The sequence below is a fragment of the Indicator indicator genome, chromosome 2, assembly GCF_027791375.1.
Source record: "Indicator indicator isolate 239-I01 chromosome 2, UM_Iind_1.1, whole genome shotgun sequence".
NCBI classification, from domain to species: Eukaryota; Metazoa; Chordata; class Aves; order Piciformes; family Indicatoridae; genus Indicator; species Indicator indicator.
Window position 1 is genome coordinate 53,394,992 of NC_072011.1, and position 27,953 is coordinate 53,422,944.

The following is a 27,953-nucleotide window of genomic DNA, read 5'->3' on the forward strand; positions in this document are numbered from 1 at the left end:
GGACTGGAGCAGTGGAACAAACTGCCCAGACAGGCTCTGGAGTCTCCTCTGGGTTTAGGTAGCATCCTATTAATGTTTTAGTAATATTTTTTTTTCCCCAGAGTTCTGAGGGAATTAGCTGATCGAGTTGCCAAGCCACTCTCCATGATATTTGAAAAGTCCTGGGAGTCAGGTGAAGTCCCTGGTGACTGGAAGAAAGGAAACATTACACCCATTTTTAAAAAAGGTTGAAAGGAGGAGCCTAGAAACTACCAACCTTTCAGCCTCACCTCCATGCTTGGGAAGGTCATGGAACAGATCCTCCTAAAGAAAACAGAGGACAGGGAGGTGATTCAAGAAAGCCAGCATGGCTTTGCTAGGGGCAAATTCTGCCTGACTAACCTAGTGGCTTTCTATGATAAAGTGACTATGTCAATACATAAGCGGTGACCTATGGTTGTGATCTACCTGGACTTCTGCAAGGCTTTTGACACAGTCTGTCACAACACCCTACTCACCAAGTTGGAGAGATATTGGTTTGATGGGTGGACTGTTCAGCACATAAGGAATTGGCTGGATGGTTGCATCCAGAGGGTAGTGCTCAATGGCTCAAAGTCCAGATGGAGAACAATGACAAGTGGTGTCCCTCAGGGGTCTCTATTGGAACCTGTGCTGTTTAATATTTGTATGGATGATATAGACAGTGGGATCAAGTGCACCATCAGCAAGTTTGTAGATGACACCAAGCTGAGTGGTGCTGCTGATGCACCAGAGGGACAGGATCTCATCCGGAGGGACCTGCACAAGCTGGAGAGGGGGGCCCAGGTGAACCTCACATGAGGCTCAACAAGAACAAGTGCAGAGTTCTGCACCTGGGCCAGAACAATCCTCGCTATCAATACAGAGTAGGGGATGAGGTGATAGAAAGCAGAAGGACTTGGGGGTGCTGACGGATGAGAAGCTGGACATGAGCAGACAGTGTGCGCTTGCAGCCCAGAAGGCCAATCGCATCCCGGGCTGTATCAAAAGTTCTGTTGCCAGGTGATCCACAGAGATGATTCTACCACTTTACTCTGCTCTGGTGAGACCTCACCTGGAGTATTGTGTGCAGATCTAGAGCCCTCAATATAGGAAGGACATGGACCTGATAGAGCAGGTCCAGAGGAAAGCCACAAAAATGACCAGGGGGTTGGAGCACCTCTGCTACGAGGACAGGCTGAGGGAGCTGGGGGTGTTCAGCCCTGAGAAGAGTGGGCTCCAGGAGGACCTAATAGCAGCCTCCTGGTACCTAATGGGGGCCTACAGGAAGGATGGAGAGAGACTGTTTACAATGTCCTGCAGTGACAGGACGAGGGCCAATGGCTTCAAACCAGAAAAGAGCAGATTTGGATTGGATGTTAGGAACAGGTTCTTTACTATGAGGGTGGTGGAAGACTGGAACAGGTTGCCCAGGGAGGTGGTTGGGGTCCCATCCCCGGAGATATTCAAGGTGAGGCTCAACAGGGCTCTGGGCAATGTGATCTAGTTGAGGATGCCCCTGGTTAATGCAGAGAAGGTTGGACTGGATGATTTTCGGAGGTCCTTTCCAACCCAGGCAACTCCATGATTCGCTGGAGAGTTTCAAAACCTGTCTGGATGTGTTCCTGTACAAACTGATCTAGGCACACTTCAGTTATCAAGGGGGGTTGGACTCGATGGTCTTCAGAGGTCCCTTCAAATGCCTACCATTCTATGACTCTATAAAGACAGTGGAAACCATGCCCTTATAATACTGAGGACATCATTCTTGGAAAATTTACCTCTTAAAGTTCAATTAAGTGTTTTCTAAAATATTTCTTCCAGGAAGCCTTTTAAGTAGCAACCTTATTCTCAGAAATGGAAGTTAGAAACCCCCCATCATTTAGTACTTTGCTCCAATCTTCAAGCTATTAGAAAGCACGTTATATTTTCTTGTTCACCTGAGTAGGACAAAGCTGAAAACAAAAATATTAAAGCAACAATACTTATTAGAATAGAAACTGCAGGTTGTGTGTTATCTTAAACTGCTTCTCAATTCACTCTAAGGCATTCAAAGCATATAGCCTTTGAAATAGTCTATACTCCCTAGTTTTCTTCTGCAAAGTACAGCATATGTCAGACAAAATACAAAAAGTGACTGTGTATTTTATTAAAAGTCTATGTTTTTTCTCTCTTTCTTTTTAACAGAAGTCTAATTTAGTTGTTGTTCCCTTAGGTACAAAGAACACAGTTCATAATTCATTTGATATAAAATGTCAGTTTAGATTTTTGCATTTCTTTGATAAATGAGGAAAAAACATGTACATTTCAATTTCCTTCTGTGAGGTTTTACTAGCAGAAGCCCCCCTCCCGTTGTGCTGCTCAAAGACCTTTGTGTTAAATTAAACATCAAGATTCAGAAACTGTAGGGAATGATATTTCCAAGACATACAGTACAAATATATGAGACTGGGAGAAAAGGTAATGATTTTTCCTACCAGAAAAGTGATGTCTCCCTAAGAGCATCTTTGATCCTTGAATTAGTTCTCAGTTATAATTTAATATATCAAAACTGTCAGCAGCTTTCCTTACATTTAGACATAAAGTGACACAGTCAGCTTTACAAAGAATAAAATACAAGATTCAGGGGCTTGCTCCCCTCTCAACATGTGGTTGTGACTCCAAAATCCATCAATATTAATGGGGAAAAATCTGTGTACATCAAAGGAGATGGCAGAGATTTAATTTCATAATATCTGTCATCATTAACAATGTGGTGGTTTTTTTCCCCACATAACCAAATCTTGCCATTGATTAACATACAACAGTCTCATGGGGGGTAATCTGGACAACAGCAAAGAGCAGAATCAAAAATTTAGTTCTGGAAATAAAACTGTTCTAATTAGGAAAATAACAACAAAACAGTGTATATTATTCTCTTATGCAACACATGAGGCTGGGGCAAAAAAATCTGAACTATCACATTCACAGAGTAAACAAGAATTCTTATCACTTCTCAAAATTGCCAACTGCAATGCTATGGCTGTCACTTCGTGTTACAGTCTCATTCAACAGCTGCACTATCAATAAATTAAGCTGTATTAGAAAGTAGAAATAGGATCACATTCTGATGCTCATACACTGGGAAAGAATGTATGTCCAGATTTGCAAATGCCCAGAACTCAGGACCTGTTCTTACCCCCAACTTTGCTGCTATGGTAAATTGCCTCATCCCAACCTAAGCAGTGTCTTCAGCTGTGAGTTATAATAGTATTTTCTCTGTCTTTTCTTCCAATAAATAAGACCTTTTTTCTTCCCCAATAGAAGTAGAGTTTCAGCAGGACAGACTGGCATTATTCTGCCTTCCTTACGAATCCAGAGATTAGTACATTGCTGGCAAGTGGGAGAGGGGAATGTTAGTCACTTTAGGATGAACAATCCAGATCTTTTTTCAGCCAGTGCTCTAACAGAGATAAGCTGTGACAGAATATGAAAGGCATGACATCTCTGTTCCACAGAACTGTGGCAAAAATCCGTAACTATTTTATGGATTGGACCCTCTCTAAAAATAGCATATCAATTGACAGAAATATGATCCAGGTGTTATGCACTGAAGCAAAATATTTAATATTTAAGGCGAATAAAAAGCAATTCAGACAAGCCCATTCACACATGGAAATAATCCGTGCAAAATATACAGTTGACTTATCTGATGAATAGGGTAAAAGGATTACAGCTTTTTATACACTACTCAGCTACACAGGAATGTTCGTACAGCATTATTAAGTAGCTACTTGGTTCATGTCCTGTCCCAGATACTTTTAACAAATAAACCATTTGTAGTAATTGCCACTTGGCTTTACTTCCTCAGATAAGGCTGAAGAACATATAAAAATTCACTAGAATTGGTGGAAGCGTGTCAATATACAGGAAATTATCTGCTCCCAAGTATAACTGAAAAGACCTTGCCTCCTTTCCTCTTATTCAAAACCAGGGATCCTAACTGACCAAAAGTCTTAGTTAAACTATCAGGTTTTCTTTAAAGCCAAGCCAGGCTGATTGTCTTTTGCTTTATATGCCACAAGCCTTGCCACAGCTTGCACATCAAATTCACCATATGTGAAAGGCAAAGGAAACACCTTGGCAATGCTTATTCTCTACAATACAGATTTTTTTGATCTTTTGAGAAAAAGAGGCAGGGGAAACCTCCTCCCCTTTGTTTGTTTGTAAGACATGGAGTGAAAGGGCTAAATCTGCATCACAGAAAAGTTACAGCTGCTTAACGCAGATTACAACCATCAGGAACATCCTGTTGAAGTTTTTGGACAGCACTATCAATTTCTTATGAATAAAACTATAGACCAGACAGTCTCACCTTTGTGCCTGGCAAGATCATGGAGCAGATCTTCCTGAAGGCCCTGCCTAAGGCATACAGAAAACAAAGAAGAGGTGATTGGTGGTAATCAACATGACTTCACCAAGGGCAAATCATGCCTGATGAACTTGGTGGCTTTCTATGATGAAGTTACAGCATCAGTGGAGAAGGGAAGAGCAACTGATGTCATTTACCTGGACTTGCATAAAGTGTTTGACGCTGTCCTGCATGACATCCTGGTCACCAAATTGTAGAAATATGGACTTGAGAGGTGGACCACTCATTAGATGGCCACACTCAGAGAGTTATGGCTGATGGCACAATGTACAAATAGAGACCAGTGACAAGTGGTGTCCAGTGGTCCATTGAGACCAGTGCTGTTTAAGATCTTCATCAGCAACATGGACAGTGGAATTGAGTTCACCCTCAGCAAGTTTGCAGACAACACCAAGCTGTGTGGTGCAGTTGGCACTCTGGAGGGAAGGGATGCCACCCAGAAGGACTTGGATAGGCTTGAGAGGTGGGCCCACGATAACCTCATGAAGTTCAAGGCCAAGTGCAACTTCCTACATGTGGGTTGGGGCAATCCCAAGCACAAATATAGGCTGGGTGAGGAGTGTCTCAAGAGTAGTCTTGAGGAGAAGGACTTTGGGGTGTCAGCTGACGAAAAACTCAATGTGAGCTGGCAATGGGGGCTTGCAGCCCAGAAAACCCACCACCTGTATCACACGAAATGTGAGCAGCAGGATGAGAGAGGTGATTCTCTCCCTCTACTCTGTTCTCATGAGACCAAATCAGGAGTACTGCATCCAGTTCTGGTGCCCCCAGCATGAGGGGCAAGGAGCTACTTGAGCAGGTCCCAACGAGGGCCACAAAGGTGATCAGAGGGCTGGAGAACCTCCGCTATGAGAACAGGCTGTGAAAGTTGGGGTGTTGAGCCTGGAGAAAAGAAAGCTCTGGGGAGACCTTATAGTGGTCTTCCAGTAGCTGAAGGGAACCTACAAGAAAGCCAGGAAGGGACTTTTTACAAGGGCTCTAGTGATAGGATGAGAAGGAATGGATTGAAGCTTGAGAAGGGCAGATTTACATTAGATATTAGGAAGGAATACTTTACAGTGATGGTGGTAAGACATTGGAATTGGTTGCTCAGATGTATACACACATCTGCACTTACTTGCAGATGCAGAAAGAAAAGCACAATGAGAAAAAACTATCAAATGTCAGGAATCATGGGTAGCATAAAACAATGCTGCATTATAGGCATACCAGAAGAGAAATGGTGATTCTAATGACTGATTTTCACTCAGTTTGCCTTTTGTCTCCATTTCTGTCTTTGTAGAGAAGCTTTTTTCCTCCTCAGGTAGTCAGTCATCTAGCCCAAAGACAGACGTTACATAATGAGGAGCACTATATTAGGAAAAAGTAGGGAAAAGTAAAACTGAAAACTCAACCATAACAAATAATTAACTATAGAGAGGAAAAATATTTTAATGCTTCCCCAAGTGTTTTAAGAAATTTAAGATCCAATTTCACATCTATTTTCAAACCTACAAAGAGAATCCCCAAGTAGGAACTATTTTTAACCATAAAGGGAACCAGCAAAAGAAGGAGAAACGCTTTTACGGCTACTTCACTCAAGTGTATTACGATCAGCAGGGTAACGTCTATAATCCAAATACTTCAACTGCAGAAAATAGGGAATCAAAGGACAAAAACCCAAAAGAACAAGAATCCAACACAAGCAACAACCAACAATAACAATCACCAAATAATAATATCAACCAAACAATAACTATAATCAAACTAACAAACAAACCAAAATACCCCAAAACAAACAAACAAACAAATCTAAAACTAAGTGAAAAACCACAAACAAAAATCTCAAAGCCACAGACATTTGCCTTTGCTGAGAGTTAATGAAAATGCCATTTTATTTTGGAAATTATAGGGGCAGAAGTCGTCAAAAATAAATATAATGAAATAAGCTTTTTATAAAAAGGCAGTGCAAATCATAGTAGCAAAGTAACATAAAAATTCATTCAGTTACTAATACTTGCATATATCTGGAAAATGGTTTAAAATCAAAATTCACAGTGTGATTTTTCAAATGTCTTCTTTGTGCTTTTACTAGAAATTTCAATGTCATTTTATTGTAGAATTCATTCAACAGAAGAATCTAATTAATCACATAAAGAAGGTTGACTTTAATTAGTGTTTGAACAGTCTAGTTCAGATTTACACAGAATGAAAAAAAAAGACAAAAAAACCAAACCAAACCAAAACAACCAAAAAACCTGAACCATGAAGAGGCTTAAGATTATATAAAAATTTCATACTTCATCTAGATTGTGACCTTTTTTTATGCACAATTGAAACCAGTCCAAGAAAAGGTTCATCTGATAGTAGGTAATCATTTTAAATAACGATCTGCTGCTAAATTCCACAACAGACCATTTTCCCCACTTTTACACATTTTTCTGTTTTTCAGAACTATAGTCAAGCTGCAGTTTTCCAGCGTGAAATCTGCTCTACCACAGATTTCTTCCAAGAGATCTTAAGTACTGCTTGGACCTCATGCTAAGGCTAAGGTTTTGGAAAGACCTGGAGTGAGACCTCTACAATGAGGTTAATTGCCTCCTTACAGATGAACAACTGGATGTTTCAAGAGGTTGCACAGTTCTTTCTTTCTCGTCTGACACTCACCAAGAAAGAAAAGTAGCCTTGTTTTTCAAGGCAACTAAAACTGCAGTTTTTAACTTCTTGTTATAACTGCTTCATGAAACCCTAGAAGACAGAAAACAACCTAAGAGCTGATAAACAGTGTCCTGTCTGGAGTATTGGAACAGTTGCAATTATGGGATATTTCCTCAGCCTGAAAAGGAGAAAGAGGTTCAGGGGTGAAGAAAAGGAGACAATCAGAAGAAAAAAGACAATGAAATGTCATTGTCTTTTGGCATTCTCCAATTTTATGAGCAGGGACTTACACAAGATTTGATGTAAAGTAACCTTGAAATGGTCCTTTGTCATATATGGGGCTATGCTAAGCCCCAGGTGGCTGCAATTTAGGAATGTGAGCAGTAAAGGAGCACATTTGTGCCTCCCAGTGCCAGAATATGAAGATACAGCCTTTCAGGAATGACTCTCTTACCACCCAAAATACTCACTCTCCACTCAAAACTAAGAATAGACACAGTATGAGCTCACTGAAAGATGTGTTGAACAGACTAGGAGAAAAGAATAAAAGAAGAGAGTAGAATTAATGAAAATTACAATCAGTTCAGTGTTGCTGAGGTTAGAGAAGAATTACTTTTTCATTAAAACAACTCCTAGTTTTACACACAAGCACATTTGCATTCCTACCCTTATATCTCCATGAAATCATCTTTCTGGACAAAAAGAACTAGAATGGACAATTTGCATAGCTTGCCACTAGCAGTGTTTAACTAGCTAGGTGATTGAAGGGAAGAGAATTAATGAACACATAATGCCTCAGAAATATCTGAAATCTGAAGTAAATTCTCTCCAAAAAAGTTTTATGGTGTGATATTAAGCGGCATGGTAAAATCAACTAGTCTCCCAGATGTCATGGGTTAGGTTGAATCTGATAATGATATTCAACACCATACCGCAGTCATGCAAGCTTCAAACTGAAAGTGCTGGCTGGAGCAAAGTATCACGGGGCTTGAAGTCCACATTGTAACATGAGAGGCTTTCTGTTCCAGTTGCTTCTACCGGTTTTGGGTTGTGGGTCTTTTCCACTGGGTGGGCTGTTGGTCAGGGGGTAGGGGAAGTCACTGGTTTCTTCTGCTGCTTCTGTGTTTTGCTGCACTTTTCTGCAAGTAGGCTAAGGTAATTGTGCGTTATATCATTTCCAGTAAAACTCTTTATCTCAACCCAGAGGTTTTTTGTGTTGCTTTTCCTCTGGTCTGTGGGGGACAGGGGCTTGTGAGAGCGAACTGTGTTAACTCAGGATACCATGGAAAACTAGCATATTCTGTTTTTTTCTTCCTGAATAATTCTGGCCTAATGGCATCAGTTTGATTTGTTTACTGAATATTCATTCATCTAAGGAGGCCTACTATTTTCAGTGATCAACTTGTGTGAGCAATTTTTTTCAGATGTGAATATAAATTGTATGATGTGATTCTTACTTGTTTGCATAATTAGATCAATATCCAGTCTCAGAGTTGTTGCTGCCTGAACTAACGGTAGCTAAAATTCTTCAGTTGCAGCACATCATCCTTTATAGACATTGAACAAACATCAACATCTACAAGTATGTATGCTCACATTTTGCTGCTGAGAATTAACCCAAGCTTGTAGGCAGAGGCATGGTGCGTTCTATATACAAACAAGGGACCAGCAAAGGGAATCATAGAATCAGTCAGGGTGGGAAGGGACCACAAGGATCATCTAGTTCCAACCTCCCTGCCATGGGCAGGGACACCTCACATTAGATCAGGGAAAGATGCAAGAGTTCAAGGCAAAACCTGACATCTTTCACAACTAGACTTTCCTATGTCATATAAATCACAGATAAAGCACATAAATGAACATACTGCATAAATTATGGCAGATATTAAAGAGACACTTCATTGCTTAGGCAAATATTTTTTCAGAGTATCTTGCCTTTTATGTTTTACATAGGGGATATATAAAAATACTTTGAGGCTTTTTTTCTATAGGTAAGTCGTCACCAAGTGAACGGTTTGTAATCCCCAGCACAAGTAACCACACAGAAGCAATTCTGCAATGTGATACAGAATTGTCATCCACAACAAGCTTTGTGTCCCATGTCATTATTTGGGAATCCAGTCCTTTTCTGAGCTTTGGGGATGATGATTGAGTCTACACCTTTCTGCTTCCCCATCTGATTGCCACTTGTCTCTTGCTGCTATCTCTCTTTGCATGCAGTTATTCAATATACTTTATCATTTTTTCTGCACACAGGATTTCTCAGTACTGCCCATACTAGGGCTTTTGGAGTCAAGGGAAAGGAACAAGTGGATCTAACTAGAGTGTAAACTACTACCAGTAGTGACTTCAACTTTCTTTTTAAGAGCTTACCATCTAACAAAGCAATTTAAAATTAATGGGGTCCTTTGTGTGCTACTACATCAGAAATACCAGCGATTCTTTACAGAAGATTTTCTCTCAGATGTTTGCAGTTTTACATCCACTGTATCATTTCATTTACCTAATTAAATTAATTGTAAACCAATCTGTTCTCCAGATCTTTTAATAGCTAGCATACTCAAATTTATGTGAAGCACTGGTTAGTATATTATTTTTTACAACTTCTACCAAAGCAGTTTAGGACAAGATAAATAGAACAAATTTATTCTTTTTGGAAAAAATATAAAACTCAAAAAAAATTGCTTCTACCTCTACAGTATGAAATTTGTCACTAATCATTTTAAACTATGCCCTTTTATGCTTCTTCCATCTCTTTTAGCTTTCTGTGCAGTTCTTTGATGTAACAAAGACAGTTTCAGACAAGATTTCAGTTCATCTGAAAAAAAAGCTTTAAGTCTTGAGGCAAAAAGCAGTGTATTTAAAATTTATATACTCTATAATGCCTTTGTTCTGAACTTGAACATCCTGAAAAACTTCTCCGCTTTCTTTTGCCTTCGACTCTGAAGATCATTTTTTCTCATGGTTTCAGCTTCTTATTATGCAACAGTGACTTTAACTGGTGGTTCCAGCATTTAAGTACATGCACAGTCATGGCTGACCCTTCCTGATCAATTGCCAATCCATACAGGTTTGACTGATAAAAGAGCCAATTAGATTTAAGCAAATTAAGGGACATCACCAATGTCAACCACTTATTAAACCGAATGCTGAATTCCATGCATACAAAACACTAATGCACCAAGTCCCATTAAGAGTTGAAATCCTAACCCCATTAGTAACTCCAGACCACTACGGGGTAAGGGTCAAAAGAAAGTTTCATATTTATGGATTAACATTTGGATTCAGTTTTTATTTTTTTAATCTTTCCAAGAACTCTTGAACCTGTACTGCAATTTTAGTCAGGAGCTTAGATAAAATATATTCCTTGTTTCTAAGATGATTTTTTTTTAAGCATTGATTTTAAGCATGGCACATCAGCTTAATGAGAAATTAAGATGTATCAGGTAACACTAGAGGTTTGGTGTGCTTTATATCATGTACAATATATTTTAAATAAAAAAATGAAACAAAAAAATGCATGTTGGAAGAAAATCTGTATCACAGTTGAAAAACAGTGATCTACAGTAACTTAAAAATGGAATACTCCTTTGTTCTCTTTCTCAGTCTCTCTCTCACACAATCTTCCACCAAGCCCCATGAAGTACTCCCTGCAATGCAAATTTCTGAAACTGCCTTTTTTTTGTTGTTGTTATTCTTGAAACGAGAATGCTGCATTTTAACAGTTATCAAAAGGTTGTGATTTTGTATACAACAAGACCTTTCACTCTTTGATCAAACAAAACCTCTGTCAAAGTGAAATTTGGACACTGAAGTAAAAAAAAAAAATAAAAAATCCTTCTGATTTTAGTAGCATCTCAATAATTTGAAAAGTGTTTGTAAGTGAAAGTATTGGATACAGCCCAGTGTAAAATTACCATTATACTCAAAATTTGGCATGCAGTGGAGCTGTATGGCATTCAGAGTCATTATAATAAACATCCCAGTAAAGTAAACATACATTGTCCTGCATATACAGGTGTCTGTATCCGTGCACACATATAGCAAGAGTATAGTGTGAGTGAGACTATTTCTCTCATATGCACTGCTTCATTTATTATTCATTTCACTGCAGATCACAGTCCACTGGACAATAGTATGGAAGACTTCTTTAATAACTCTCACTGCTAATTTAATTCTACTTAAACACACATATCCTAGTGAATGCCACATGCTTTTCAGCATGATTTTATGTGTAAATCAGGATAATATGTTTTCAGATCATTAACTAAAGGGAAGCATGAACTAAAACCTATTTAATCAATGAGGTATTGCTTTTAAACTACCACAAGGTCATAAAAAAGATAATTTCAAAGCTATAAGTTTTCTAATTGTAATCAACAACAATCTAATGATGAAAGAAAGTGTACCTTAATGGCTGTCATAAACTTGTGCACATCCTTGCCTATCCTTAAAGATCCTTTATCTTTTCATTGAGCAAAATTCTCACTACCAAATTCTGATAATTCTAGATGCAAAATTGAAGTGTCACACTGAGATTAGAAATGTCAGTGTCTTACTGCTCGGTCTCAACCGAGCAGTAAAACTCACACGTGGTTCCACTACTATATGACAATGTATGTTTGTTAATATTAGACAGAATTTGGCAGTCAAGTCACAAAATTATAGAATCCTCTGGAAATTTACCTTTTCCTTCTTGCTCAGTAACCTGTTATTTGAAGCTCTGCATTTTATTTATTTACTTTTCAGAAGTTTTCCTGTTGGTTTGGCCCTCTGTTTGCAAGTCAGCTGATGCAAGTGTAATTTTAGTTTTGAGCAGTGTTGTTTATGGGATTTCTCTGTTTGGTGTTTGGTTTTTTCCCCCTTTTTTTTTATTACTACCTTGAAATATGTGCCACTTTACACTATCAGCTGAGTACCTACACAAACACATCTCTTAAGATCCAGAGTTTTTGGTCTCTCACTTTAGAATTCAGAATTGCCTTAAATACACTGTTTCCACTGGCATTCACTCGACAAAGCATAATTCACTAGGATGTCCATGTAAAGAGAATGCAAAAGGAACACATATACTTCAGCTGTAAATGTAAGCTTTCACATTAAAAAGTAAAGTAAAAAAAAAAAAAAGATGCATGCACAGTATTTAGGAAATATTTGCTCAACTCTCTTATTTCAAATTTTTATGAAGACACCACCTTAAAATTATAGCCGTTTATGGATTCTGGCTGAATATGCTGCCAATGGTTTATATTACTAACAAATTAACTAAGTATCCATTAAGTGTTCTTTGTCAGCACTTACAACTTTTATTCTTAAACCTATTACAAAATGCAGGTGAATCTGTATTCTTAAATTAGACAAGCCATTCATGATACAATATACCAACATTCACAGGGGAAAAAAAAAAAACAAAAAAACCCCAAACCAAAATGCCAAGTATATAGTGCACTACTCACCTATATAATCCATTATCTATACAACTACCTCTTTTCACTCTCTAGGTGTTATATTGAATAATAAGACAAATTAGAACCTAAAAAGAATAATTTTGTTAGGAAAAACTACTAATGCAAAGATATTCTTCTGAACTTTTAAGTCCTCAATAATAAATAACGGTTTGTATTTGTGTAATTGTTACATGCATGGAAAAAGCACTCTTTCATACTTACCTCCTGGAGGCATGGCTATTGTTGTAGCATCACTTATCAAGCTGCCCTGGCTGTTGGAAGCATTCACTTGTACTGTGTAGTTAGAAAACGGAATCAGTCCTTTAATGGGTATCCATACACTGGATTCCTTGCTGCTGCATAACATCCGAGTATCATTTACAACAGAATAATTAGCATTAGCTGTTGTGAAAAAAGAAGGAGGGGGAGAAGAACAAATGTTACACCTTTATTCTGCTACAGTTTGCTGTCTTTATGAATCATACTGTGTCCACTCAAATGCAAAGCTGCCATTGATACCAAAATTGCTTAGAATGGCCTATTTGGGGTGGGGAAAAAAAAAAGAAAAAAAAGAAATATGCTATTCATCCTTTTGTCAACAATTTGTGGTAGTTGTAAAACTTGGAAAATAAATGAGCCAACCATACAGTTGCAAAGCTGACTGCTATATACTGCAAACAGAAACCAGCTTTCAGAATTACGCATGTTCTAGATCAGTTTTGTGATAACTGAAAATTCAAAACATTAAGGTTAATTCTTAGCTCTATGACAGACTGGTAAAACTTCCTGAATTCACTAAAAAACCACTTACCTTAGGAGTTTATAAGCTAACTCTGTCGCATACATAAGTATTAGTCATCTGCAGTAAGACACATGCATGCCTGCAGCCCTCTCAAAGATAAAAGAAGGATTTGAAGTATTTGGTTTATCAGTTGATATCATCAGAGAATGCCACAGCAACCTGCATGTCCTTTATAACCCTTTTAAGATCTCAAACTTAAGATAAGACAATATTCTACCCTACGAAAACAACAAAATAAGTCTTTCCAAAATACCTGATAAGGACAGAAAATAAAGAAATTCCATGTCAAGTAACAAATATTTTGACTCAATGAAGATTTCAGTCATCCATCAGAGAGCAAAGCTGAGCTCGTTTTAAAAATATCCATTATTTTGAACATATGAAGTGCTATATAAATGATTAATATTATTACTACTGTACACTATTCCATGAAGAGCTCTCATGTTGAAGTTGATAGAAATTCTGCATTACAAACTACATTGGAATCACACAAGTCTGAGACCACAGGTATAAGAATGAGATTAAATTAATTGGGGTATTGTCACAGGCAGCAGACTGAATATTCACATCTGAGCCCTCCACAATAATCCAAATAAGATAGCATATTAAAAAAAAATCCACACAAAAACCTTAGAAACTGCCTTTAATTAATTTAAACAGTTTTTCAAATGTTCCATATTTCTACGATATGCACTAAGATGTGCACATGCAGCAGTAGATTTGCTGATTTTAGTCATGCTCACATTATATTTTACCATGAAGGAGTGATCTGGACTTTCCTTCAGTTTTGGGATTCTGTTGAACACTTTGTGATTCACTGAGGGTACAAATCCAAGCCATTCCATTATTTTCATGATCACAGAGCTGCACAAAGGGTATTTTCAGTTATTCCGCTGGTAAAGTATGGCAAACTTTCTGAGGTTTTGGGGAAGGGGTCATATTTGTAAAACTCTGTTTACAAATTTTCGTTGTAGTCTAGTTCCTCAGTGTTCAAATTCTATGTGGATTACACCATGCTTATAGCATCAGACTGCCCAAATAGACTACAGTAATGTGAATGTAGAATAATTTCAGGCAACTTGATAGATTTATTTTGAAATTCACTGAATTTTGCATTAGCCTGAGAGACCTCATTTTAGAAATAGCAATGGAGGCAAAATTTCATGCCATGCAAGAGGAACAGCCACGTTTTACACATTTCACATACAGACATACCAATTCTGCAGAAGCAAAGTTATTTTGTCTGAGATTACTCTTATGTACCCAAGCTACTCAGATAGGACTAGAAAAATGTATGTACATTATTTGATCTTAGCTCTTAAATTGTATATCAAACCCTCCTTCTGCACCTCTGAAAAACCATCCCTCTGTGTGATTTGAGTTTAGATGTAATCTAATAAAGTGTATTTCTTCTATTACCTATCACAGTATTTCTGTGCACCACCAGGCAGTCTGCGATGTATTCACAGAATGGTTTAGATGAGAAGAGACCTTGAAGACCACCTAATTCTAACCCCTCTGCCATGGGCAAGGACAGTTTCCACTACATAAGGTTGCCCAATGCCTCATCCAAACAGGCCTCGGGCACCTCCAGGGAGGGGGCATCCATGATCTCCCTGGGCAATCTGTTCCATTGTCTCACCACCCTTACTGTAAAGAATTTCTTCCTCATATCTTGTCTAAATCTACCCCTCTCAAGCCTAAAGCCATTGCTTTTGTAAAAAGTCCCTTCCTGACTTTCCTGTAGGCCCCCTTCAGTTACTGGAAGACAATTACAAGGTCTTCCCAAAGCCTTTGTTTTTGCAGGCTCAACAGCCCAAACTCTTGCAGTCTGTCCCCATAGGGGAGGTTCTCCATCCCTCTGATCATCTTCATGGCCCTCCTCTGCATCTGCTTGAGCATCTCCATGCCCCTCATGCTGGGGACACCACAACTGGACACAGCACACCAGGTGGGGTCTCATGAGAACAGAGTAGAGGGAGAGAATCACCTCTCTCGTCCCGCTGGTCACACTTTGTGTGATGCAGCCCAGGACATGCTTGGCTTTCTGGGCTGCAAGTGCCCATGGCCAGCTCATGTTGAGTTTTTCGTCAGCTGAAACCCCCAAGTCCTTCTCCTCGGGACTACTCTTGAGACACTCCTTACCCTGCCTGTATTTGTGCTTAGGATTGCCCCAACCCACATATAGGAAGTTGCACTTGGCCTTGACCTTCATGAGGTTATCATGGGCCCATCTCTCAAATCTGTCCAAGTCCCTCTTCCCTCCAGAGTGCCAACTGCACCACACAGCTTGGTGTCATCTGCAGACGTGCTGGAGGTGCACTCAATTCCACTGTCCATACTGCTGACAAAGGTGTTAAACAGCATTGCTTCCAGTACTGTGACCAGTGCTGTGACCACCACCTAACACGTGACTGTAATATTCACCTTTTGTTATATTAACAACAATAAAGCCATTAGAAATGACAAACTGACATTCACATTAAGGTCCCAGGGAAGTAAAACACTTCAGGATTTGGCTGGCTGCATTTTTAAAACGCTTCACCTTCAATGTGTTGACTGATCAAGGGATATAGGATAGATTCAAACTTCAAGCATAAAAGTAGGCTCTTTAACCACGATTTATGTACTCAGTTCATGAGAAAATTAAACTTTTTCAAACTACCTTACAGTTTTAACATGTTAATATTCTCATCCATCTGAGCCCAGAATGAAAGCAGGCACTTCCTCTGCTGATATTTTTATTCCACAATTAATCTTTCTTCACATGACTAGCTATACAATACATTTTAAAATACAGTTTCGAGTAACAGAAGAGGAATTAAAAGGATTCCAAGTTGCCTGGATAACAACATTAATATACAGTAATTATATAATTAGTTGTAACATTAAATTCTAGTTATAGCAGAGTGATTACTCGGCAATTATAAGAAGTATATAATTACTCAATAATTAGGAGAAGTATGTAATTACATAACCATTTTATTCAGCTCAAAAATGAACTTGCAAATTTACAATGAGATAGACAACATAGCAGTTTAAATTTTCATTGCTTCTAATAAAAAGGTGAGGAGTACCTTCAAGTTTCCTGACCTGAATTTTACACAAACAAAAAGTGTTTTATCCCAGTTTTCAGCCAAGCAACTTACTGCTACTTCTAATATTTTTCTTGCCAGAGCATTTTTTAAATGCAGGTCTTACTGGGGATGACTTGCAATATGCAGCTTTGCCAGTTCTCACTGCCTAAACTTTGCTTTCAGTGGGCTGGAAAATGCAGACACGTAGGTTCAGCCTGAGAGACAGTGACATAGAGATACCACTGTCATATCAGTCTGTGCCATTCCTGCCTAGACTGCTTCAGTATGGACCCTATTTGTGAGTATAAGTGGATGAAGCCTCTCTGTTTCCATTTTTCCTATGTGTTTTTCTCTCCATCCTGCTAACAGGTCCTACTGTAGTCTACCAGTGAGTCTGCTGCAGACCTAAATAGCAGCTGCCTCAGATACCAATGAAGTCCTAAGAGACATTGTTTTACTTCACACAAGTGGTTTCTACCAGAATACCTCCTTGTTCCTGCACATTTCTGCCCTGTAACTCCTGTCATGAAGAGCCACCAGCCCTCCAACAAGCAAGATCTTCTCAAGACAGAGGTAACATTAGCAACCTAAGGAGGCAGAGAACAAGCTCTTCAAACTGGCACACCATATGTTTCAAAACTTAGACATGCAAGCACCTGTACCAAGAGATGAATTCAGATGGAAGGGGGTTCAGGGTCATCATCTCCTATAACATCTCAAAAAAGACTAAAACTTTTGCAGACATGAAAGGCTTCCCCATGCTCCTTAATCTTTCCATGTTTTTGCATCGAGATGTTTTTTTGGGGGTTTTGTTTGTTTGTTTTTACTAGCCTTCCTGCTCATGAGGTTCACCATATTTCCCCTAATATTTCTGAGGGAATTCTTTGGCTAAGTCTGGAACCTGAGAAAAACCTGTGCTATTCCTATTTTTTTTCCTAGTTTATACCAGATCAAGGTATCTCAGTTTTTCAGGATAACATTATCCAAATGAAGAAATCAGAGCTCAAGAATATCCATATACCTACTTTAAAAGTATGTATACTTGAAACAAATACACAAATACATATTCCATTCAAAATCATTGTTTAAAAGGGTTAAACTTCACACTTCACTCTAGGTGCTGAGTATTTGTGTCTGAAGGTTCACTGTGGTTTTGGATGGACACTTTGAAGGGGGCACCCAAGCAGACATGCATTTCTGTTACTGAGTACCTCTGTAAATAGGTGAATAAAGTCCTGTGGGCCAGTGGTGCGTAAATTACTGCTGTCCTGGGTCTGTCATCCTATGGGGTTCACTAGATTGCAATAACATAAATGGGTATCCTTTTCCATTCTTGTTATAATCATTGTCACAAGAATTTTAATGCCTCATATATTCCATAATTTTTTTTCTGTGTGCTGTACTGATCTGACCTTTTCAATATTCTGTAATTTGACTGGCTGGCTATTTCAAGTTCTCTCCTTTTTACAGCCTTATTAACTTGTGGGGAAGAGGTGAAATGGACAGCCAATAGGAATACCTCATATTGCAAAGGTCACAGTAGTACAGTATAGCATCAGCAGACACAGAATACTGTATATTAGTCATTAGCGTTCTGATATCTTATTCATGTGACAAAGGTTGTAAGGAGTGCAGGAAATGGTATAACATGAAAACATTCTCATGACAAAGACTGCAGTGGAAGAAAGAAATAATACAAACTAAATGCGTTCATCTCACATTGAAAATGTGGGGAGTTTTCCAAGAATTTGACATGTTTGGATATGCTTTTTCCATCTGGATCAAAATTAAGGAAAAAGGTAATAAGCTGGGGTTTCATTTTTACATATTGAAGAGAAAAACCTCACGTTTCATATGTGTGGGCAAACCCCAAATATTTCTATTACTACCACTGCATGTTGGTCATTAATATAATAAGCTTAAACTTAACCAGTCTAACGTGTCAGTATGGCAAACACATTGATATATATGTGCTGCTGATTTTTGTAGGCTGTGCTAGTGAAAAATATTACTGAGTGCACACATACTTTTCTTTCCCTAACCATTAAGAGCTAGCCAACATTATACAGAAGATGTTGGTCAAAACTAAGCTTTATTATAGTTCTCTGTTTATATTCTTACAGGATTTAAAAAACTGAGCTGCCTTCGCAAAACAGGTTTCTACCTCTTCCTATTTGTGGGGTCCAAGAAAATGTCTGACTTCTCTTCTTATCCCCAGATTTGTCTGAACCTAAATGGTATTACAGGACCTTAGTTTGTGAAATGCAGACAGATTTCCACCTAAAAGGTATTTAAGCCTGAAACACTTAAGTATTCTCATCATGAATGTTCAATTATTTTCCCTTCAATACCACTGTTTCAAGACAATGTGAGACTTCAGTCTCAGAAGTATACTACATATTGGGCACTAATACATGGCAGAAGGTTTTGTTTTTTTCTTGTGAGTTTAAGGCTATGTGTCAGGCTCTGACATATTATTATCCATCTTTCTATTATGTACATACATGTCCTGATAACCTCTTTTGCATTACAGAGCATGTTGCTCCACAATATTAAAATAGATAGAAGCAGAACTATTACCACTGTAGAAGAGCACTCAAAGAACAAAGGCAGCAAAAATCCAGGTCAAGGAACAGCTCATATAAGGATCTAAAGGATTAAAGAATGATTACTTTATGAACTAGCACAAACACTTATTTTTTACCTGCTGTATATGTGTGTAAGGATACAGAGGTTAAGCGTCTTACCTTGGGCCACAGAGAAAGTTAATATCATAATGTAAAATAAAAATTAAACAAGACCTCACTTTTCCATCCCTCTCCCCATCCCTCACCCTCATTGTACACCAGTTTCTGTTCCTGTGATGGTTTCTGGCTCTCTGGCATCACACCTTTCTGGGGGAAACTGTGAAATATGCACATGCTTGCCAGAAAGCTCCTACGTTTGCCCATTAGTTTTGTCTGTTCTTCAGACTCATTAACTTCCACACAAGCTACTTCTATCCTTCCAGCTAAGATTTTTGTTCTCTCCCTATCCCACTGTTTCTGGTGCAGTATTCAGAATTTTAAAAACATGATTTTTCCGTGAGTTCAGTTGTCCCATATAAACAGCTAAACATCTTTCCTCATCAGTATTGGTGACTCTCGTTTCCTAAGAACCCTAACAACAAACTATTCTCCAACTGCACTCCCAAGTATTCCATGATCTTACTAAGTACTTTCTGTGCTTTGACATCGTATTTCCCTTTTCAACAAAGTGTTGGGGGTGGTATTTTTGTGTTGGGTTTTTGGTGGTTTTGTTGTTGTTGTTTGCTTTTTTTGTTTGTTTTTGTTTTTTATATTGTTGGGTTTGTTTGTTTTGGTGGGGTTTTTTAAGTGTTGTGGGGGGGGGGGGGTTGTTTTGTTTTGTTTCAAAAGAGTACACTGGCTAGGTGCTGGTCCTGGAAAGCTTAGCTTTTGCTTTGAAAAATACATGGAGGTCCTGCTAGACAAGTTGAACGTGAAAGCCAACAGCCTCATGGGCTGCATTAGGAGGATCATTGCCAGCAGGTCAAGGGAATGGATCCTTCCTCTCTATGCAGCCTTGGTGAGACACATTTGGAGTGCTCATTCTTCTCTGGGCTCCCTAGTACAAGACAGATACAGACTTAATGGAGGGTAGTTGATAGAAATATTCACAGTCTAAATCTACCCTCCTCAAGCTTAAACCCATTCTCCCTAGCCCTTGTAAAAAGTCTCTGGCTTTCTTGTAGGCCCCCTTCAGGTATTGGAAGGCCACTATAAGGTCTCCCCAGACCTTTCTTTTCTCCAGGCTGAACAGCCCCAACTCGCACAGTCTGTCCCCATACGGGCGGTTCTCCAGCCCTCTGATCATCTTCATGGCCCTCCAATCATCTTCATGGCCCTCCTGTGGACTCAAAACGGCAGTTTCATGTGGCTCTTATGCTGGGAGTTCCAGAACTGGATGCAGTACTCCAGGTGCAGTATCATGAGAGCAGAGTAGAGGGGCAGACTCACCTCCCTCATCCTGATACTCACACTTATTTTGATGAATCCTAGGACACGGTTGGCCTTTTGGGTTGCAAGTGCACACTGCCAGCTCACGCTGAATTTGTCATCGACACCGCCAAGTCCTTCTCCTTCACCATCATCAGATGATGAAGGGATTGAAATATCCATGACACAAAAAGAGTTTGAGAGAACTGAGCTTGTTTAGCCTCAAGAATAAAAGGCCTGGTGAGGGGATGATCTTATCAACATGTATAAATATCTGATGTGAAGGTATAAAGAAGCCTCACACTTCTCAGTAGTGTATAACAACAGATCAAGAGGCAATGGCTAAATAAAAACTATAGAAGAAATTCTGGTTACATTAAGAATTTTTTTTTTTTAAACTTTGAGGTATGTCAAGCACTGGAACAAATTGCCCAGACTGGTCATGGAGTCTCCATTGTTGATGGTATTCAAAACTCAAAACTGTGTTGGACAATGTGCTGCAACTGACCCTTCTTAGAAAAGGGAGGTTGCACTAGATGATTTATCTCTAGAGGTGCTCTCTGACCTCAGCTGTTCTGTGATTCTATGAATCTATGAAATTTGCAGAATACTTTGAGAACCCTAAGGCAAAGCAGGGGTAATCATTACAGTGAAAGCCTGTTCCTGTCAGTAAAAATAAGTGATCATTAGTGTAACAAAGGAAAGTGCATTTATATGCTCATTAATTCTATGGACTGAAATATGAATAAAGTCCACAGCTGGATTGGGAAGATCATACAAGTAAGTTAGCACAGACCTCATGGATAGTTAATGACTGCAGCCAAGATTGGCTTCTGTCACGATGGCAAGCAGAGAAGAATGTTTGGTGTGTGGTCTCATCACCCTTTTGAGCTTACAGTTCAGTGCCATGAGGCTTTCAACTTTAAAAATCTGTAATTGTACATGAAAGTCTCAAGAACATTTTTTTAATTTGAATGACTCTTTTAGGTTTTCTCATTACTCTTTCATAAACATAGAAATATCTAATTAATCTTGCAATTGATTCTGTCTCATTTAGCTCTTCTGGTTAAAATAGTGTATTCAGTAAAGCTTCAGATCTCTTCTGCAAGTATATTCAGCCATATTGTAACTCATTTACTGCAACATCATCAAAGGCCATCAGGTCCGGACCACCTCCTACACCCTCTCCCCATCCTCCCTTCTCCCACCCCTCCCACTCTCTCCAACTAACAGTTCTAGGGACAGACTATAAGAACTCAGTCCACAACCTAAAGAAATCATAAAATAGGGTGAGGTTACCCAACTCTGCAAAACATTCTGTGAAAAGAATCAACTTATGTGGATTTCACATAGACTTCCTGCCTCTGTTATCTTAACATGAGCAAGAGAAAGTGTCCCAGCACAACTCAGTATCCCAAGGAGCATAACATCATATTGTCTGTAAATTAACAGAAAGCATCAAATAGCAAAAACATTTGGTGCCCTTGTAATGTTAAGCTGATGATTGAGCATATAGTTTTTGATTTCATCCATTTTGTTTGAGAGGTTTTATACAGAAATGATGAGACTTTGTAAAGGTTATTTCATGAGATCTTTCACACTAAGAAAATTTCAGAAACAGGTTTAAAATCTGTTTGTTTTTCCATGGTTGGGACATTCTTTTTCTAGCTGCAGCAGTACATAAATGGAGATTATCACAGTATCTGGTTTCTGAATCTGTGCCCATAATTCATGGATGCCAATAAGAATTTTCCATTCTCCAGGGACACTATCAGAAGGAGACTAGCTAAACACACAGAGCAGAACTGGGAGTCTCAAATCCATAATCAAATATCTAGATTGATTGTGTCACTTGCACTTGTATTGATTTCAATTGGAACAGCTGACCCAAGGGAATAATAAAAATGTGGAATAAAACTGATTTATGAGAACAAAATAAATCCTTTTGTGAGTGGTAATGAATTGGTACTATTTAACCCTTTCAATCACAAAGGGAGAACACTATTTATTTTTGCAGAATGCTGAGTTAGCTGAAAGAAGATGTATTAAAAATGTCAATACTGTCAAATGCCATTACACTTAGTTGTAATACTTTGGAAGGAATGAAGCTCTAAACTTGATCTAGGATTTTTATTTGACACAAGACATTCTTTTGGCTTTTCCAGTCACCTTATGTGAGGCATCATAAATGATGCACTTGTAGACTGAAAGAACCACAGAATCACTGTGGTAAGTGTTTGTTGTACTTAAAAGAGTAGCTCCCTCTTCTCTATTTAGGGCATGTAGAGTAGTAATTTAAATAGCCATATCAGCTGCACACAATCATCCCTATGAAAGGATGACCTACCATATTATCTTGATCTTTCTGGTGTAACACTAGAAAATTATGCAGTCAAAACCTAATTTGATCCCCCCATAGACAGTTCAAATAAAAACTTAATCAAAGCTTGTCAAATCCTAGTGCTTTCTGTACCTGAGAAAACAGATGGGTTTTACATCAGTCTCTAAAGAGAAGCATATTTGTTTGAAACCAACGTATACAAGTATCTGAATGCAATGTCTTCATCTGCTGAAGCTCTGGTCAGATTATATGTGTTTTGTTTGGATCGTGTATTTGCATTGTTGACACAAACCAATTTGTTTCCAAGGTCACAAATTGTTTTTTGCATTTAGGATGTATCGCAGATACCTAAAGCACTGTCAATGTAACTCCCTACGTCATCCTGTGGGTTAAAAACTCTGGAAGACATTCATTAACTAAAAGACTGTTTTTGTAGGAGAAGAGATTGGCAAATTCCCTTTTACTCAATAGTGTTTACCAGGGCCATCTCCAGAAGATTGCTGTTATTCCCTAGACTATTCCTAGGGAGCAGGTGTGGTCTCAGAGACTATCCTGCTATTGGCAGTCACTAGGAATTTCAGCCTGTTAAGAACTAATACGTTCCTTACAGAATTGTGTATCTGCTTTAAAACATGAAAAACAATAAATTAGTCAGCACAATATAGAAATGTACACCAATATACGTGTGACAAAAACGTAACTATGTAAATAGAACGATGCAGAACAATCAAAATACTATCTGCAGTCTGATGCTGGAGTCTTCCCCAGATAAACAGTCCAATGTAGGTATTAGACAGAGATTGCTGTTATTTTACTTTCCTTTGATACACCTGTACCAAGGAAGTGAAAAGAAGAGCCTGTCTGTAGCTGAAAAAAATCATGTTAGTAGATGGTGTATTGTGAAGTTGTACAAAATCTACTGAAGCTTACATGCAAACCAAACTCTAAAGAGCACATTACATAGTGCCAAAATACACCTAAATAACACTCTACTGAAATGACTACTTGAAAATGGATCATGCATCTCCTTTCCATCCCCATCCTGCCCCCCATCCCCAACCATCTTGGGGACTAGTGAGTCTAATCTGCAGCTAAAACTACAGAGATAGACAAAATGAGGGCAGAAGGGGTTGACATATAAATGATCTTAATGGCTGATTTGGAAAAGCACCTAAGGGCTCCTCCAAAATATCCTGCATTGGGAGTGGAGAGAGTATCTCTTGAGTGCAGCAGGTGACAAAGATGATTATGTCAGTGCTGTTGCTCATGGTGGAGATGAGGGTTTCTGCCATGCTCTCCCCCTGCTGCTCTACACACTTGCCATTGCAAACTGCTCAAACTCTTTGTTGGTTGCTCCCACTGATAATGCTATTTTTGCTGTGTGGTGTATGTTAACATGGTGCAAGTGTTGTACAGCAATAGGTCTCTAAACATCTGTGTACATATATTAATAGATAATACTTATCAAGTATTTAAAATATTATTGGCTTTGTTGTGTATGACGTTTTGGGAGGTAAAGACCTGCTGCAGAAAGACAACTCTCACAGCATCATAGCTGGTCTCATGAATCTCCCTTGTAAGAACACTGTTGCAGGGGTTTGCAGGTGCAAGGCCATGGGAAAATATTCCAAGAATAATAGCCTGAGAACTATAGCGTAAAATACCTCCAGAGAGGTTCTGGAAAACACTGCCTTAGAGGCTTCAGGGCTCTTAGCATTAGTAACATGAAGTCACTAAGGTACCTTTGTCACTGTGCAACATCATAGCAGTATAACAAACTGAAAGGGACTAAATATTTCTCTCTGCTTTGCAAAGGTGATTGGCAAATTACCAATATCATTAATATCACCACAATGTCTCATGTTTAGTTTCCTTTTGAAAACCTTATCCTTGTTTTAAAGTCAAGGACCTCGAAAGGAGTATTTTTTTTAGTAGTAATGACAAATTTAGTGTGCCTGTCATTAAATAGATAGATAGATAGATGATAGTGATATGTAGATAGATATAGATATATAGATAGATATAGAGATAGAGATGATATAGATTATAGATATAGAGAGATATAATATAGAGAAATAGATAGCTATAGCTATAGATGATATAGATGTATAGATAGAGATATAGATACAGGTATAGATACAGATACAGATATAGATGATAGAGATACAGAGATAGAGAGAGAGATAGAGATAGATATAGATATATCAAGGGAATTCAGGCTGCAGAACATAAGGTTCCTGTGTAATCCTAATTTACTGGAGTAAAGTTTGAATGCCTTTTCCTGCTCTTAGTAGATAATGGTCAGTCCCTAGCACAGGAACATGATAATATAAACATCTTTGGTTAGTGATCAAATGCAGGAAATACACAGTTTACCCACTGTGAAAACAAGTCCAGATTTCTTTGGCAGCAGCTTTTTGGATGTCCAGCTATATGAAAGGAGAGTGTAGTGGGGTTAAACACTGGAAGTATTAACCACAGAGACAGAAGGTCCTCCAGGGGCTAGACAGTCCTGGAGATGAAGCCAGGAAATTGTAATTCTGTTATTCAATCCCATAATTCTGTTATCTCTTTATAAACTGGCAGCAAGGCCAACTCAGTCTCTTTTCTCCTTCCTTTTGGCTCTCAGGAGGGAGTCCTTATCTAGTCACATGGTGCAGTAGGCCTGACTCATTTTTCCTGTGGAATTTCAGCCTGTTTAGGCCTAATGGAAGGGAGACAATGGGGGGCAGGGAGAAACAGAGCACTGTGGCTTAGTCTGGTTGGGGGAAGGTTTTTGGGGTTCTCATGTATCTCGTATATGTATCATGTAAGGATTCATGTATTCTGTAGTTTTCTGTATATTTTTTAATATAATTCTGTATTTCCAATTCAATAAGAGCATCTTTATTTTACTTCTTTTGGGAGTAAAATTCTATCTGTTCAGTCTTTAAATAAAGACAGAGATGCTTAATAACTCCTCAGCAATAGAAAATAATAGTTTTTTGAAGAAATAGCTCATTTGGAAAATAAATCATATGCTTTGATTACATATGTGGAATGACTATACTGCCATTTTTGTAAAATAGCTTTTCTTGCAAGTATTAAAGCACATCCAAATTTGTGTCTGTTGTCAGATACTGCACGTTCTGTTGCAGCAAATGTAAATGCAAATATAAGATATTTGTATTTCCAGGTAATTATGCAAACAACCATGTCTAAAAGAAAGTCACTGTGAAAATTGGTCTAACAAGACTCTCATAAAAGTTTTTGCTATTCCTGAAACATATTGAATTCTCAAAAATTGCTGTGTTCTTTTTAAATTATCAGATCTAAATGAAAAACACTTGCCTTCTTCTGCATATTTGAAGATAACATCCGACACAATTTTCATTCTCCATCCTCAAGCCTTTGACACAAGGCTGGGTAGGAACTTCAAGGGACTCCAGCATTCCTCTCCCCCACTTCTGTTGGTCTCTGCAGGCAGCATGTCTTCTCCCAGCAGACATTGCTTTTATGCACTAGCTTGATTATTAGCATTCACTATTTGGATTCTGATTGGAGAACGTGCTGAAAGCACCGTGTCAAATCAAGATTATAAAAGGAACCTTATAGGGCAAATCAATAGATAGTTTGTGTTTCCTTCTATTTTTTTATACATATAGTAAATATTAAACTAAATTTGTTTATAGATGTATTTTTTTTTTCTCTTAACCAGAAAAAGCTGTGTTCTGCTGTCAGAATTCTCCAGTTTGCCAAGAGAATGACTAGGGTGCAAGGAGGCATTCTGGTACAGTCTATCTGAATAAGCAAAGTTACCAGATGAATAATTTCCCATTTACAACAATAGCAGGTGAACTACACTGCTGAAAAGTAAGAACCTTGGATGATATGTCAACAACAGAAGTTACCAAAAAAAAAAAAAAAAACCACCACCACCACTCCCCCCCAAAAAAACCCCACAACAACAAAAAACCCCAGAAAACAAAATAAAACACCCCCAAATTGAAAATAACATACATCAATTTCTACATTCATGAGCAACAGAGTTCTGAGCACAACTGTGTAACTTCGTGTTGCAAAACTCCCTAAGGGCATACAGTTAATTAAGGATTCCCTTTATGTCAAACTTGCATTCAAATGCATCACAACATCCAGGGGACTACAGATTTGGATTCATTTTGTGCTAATGCAGTCATCTGACACAGGTAGGAAGATAAGAATTTCCTCCAACTCTCTCCTTTGGAAAAGAGGCAATACCCGATTCTTTTTGTACTAGAACTTAATTTTAGATATCCAGATGCAATTAAAAATGACCCTGTATTTCATCTAAACCACCCTGGGGGTAAACAGGGCTGAATGAGGAAACTACTTGAGGGAAATAAACCTAACTATCACCCTTCTTTTCCTTTCAAGTCATCTGAGAATTGGAATTGTATCAGATAATAACAAAAACTTTAACTCCTTTTAAAGACAAAAAAAGCTGACTGTGATCTGGTGACATTAGTATTTTGTGCTTTGGACTAACAAATTGCAAACCACATTCCTCTTAAAAGCTTCTTCCAAGAAAGCACCAGGACTCAAATGTCTTGAGTCAAAGCAACTTATCTTTGCAGGAAAACCTCTTGTCTAAGCATTGCAGAATTGGGACAAAGCCCTAAATCTCTAAAATCATATTTGATCCCCATACTCAGCTTGCTGGGAAAAAGTACTCTTGTGGAAAACATACCTGTGTGGATCAGAATGGTGAAACAAACTCAACTCGTCAGACTCTTCCTGTGTTTTAAAAAGTACTTTTACAGAGAAAGTCTATCATAAAAATAAACATTTGAATTAGAAAATGAAGGCTAACTGATACAGGCATTTCTTGTACATACATTATTAAAGAATGGCCAAATTACGTAAAAAGCCATTATTGATATCTTCCTTTACTGGCAGGAAATCTAAACTACATCCTGCTGATCTACATTTCACACTTGCAATTCCACAGTGACCTTTTCAATCTCATTTATGACAGTATTTCCTTCTCTTTCAGTTTGGCTGTTGATAAATGTCGACCAGACACATGCTACTTACCAAGACCTTGCTACGCTAGTATCTAAAAATCCAAAAATAAGTATCATTGGTAGTATCAGAACTAAACAGCAGTGAAAAACCTGGGCATGCATTTCTGCTGGTTTCAAAAATCAGAAATTTAAAGAAGTCTGTACAATTAGAACATTCTGTCTTGCTTTTATGCATTACAATGTATTCTTTACTAATATATT

General features: G+C 38.3%; 1 protein-coding gene across 1 annotated transcript in view; it reads right to left on the reverse strand.

Moving 5' to 3' along the window:
• Positions 1–27,953, reverse strand: part of USH2A (usherin) — a 414,010-nt gene that overhangs the window by 155,284 nt on the left and 230,773 nt on the right. The window contains exon 37 of the mRNA XM_054394908.1: positions 12,715–12,894. Within this exon, the coding sequence (XP_054250883.1) occupies positions 12,715–12,894 (180 nt within the window). The remainder of the gene's footprint in view (positions 1–12,714; positions 12,895–27,953) is intronic.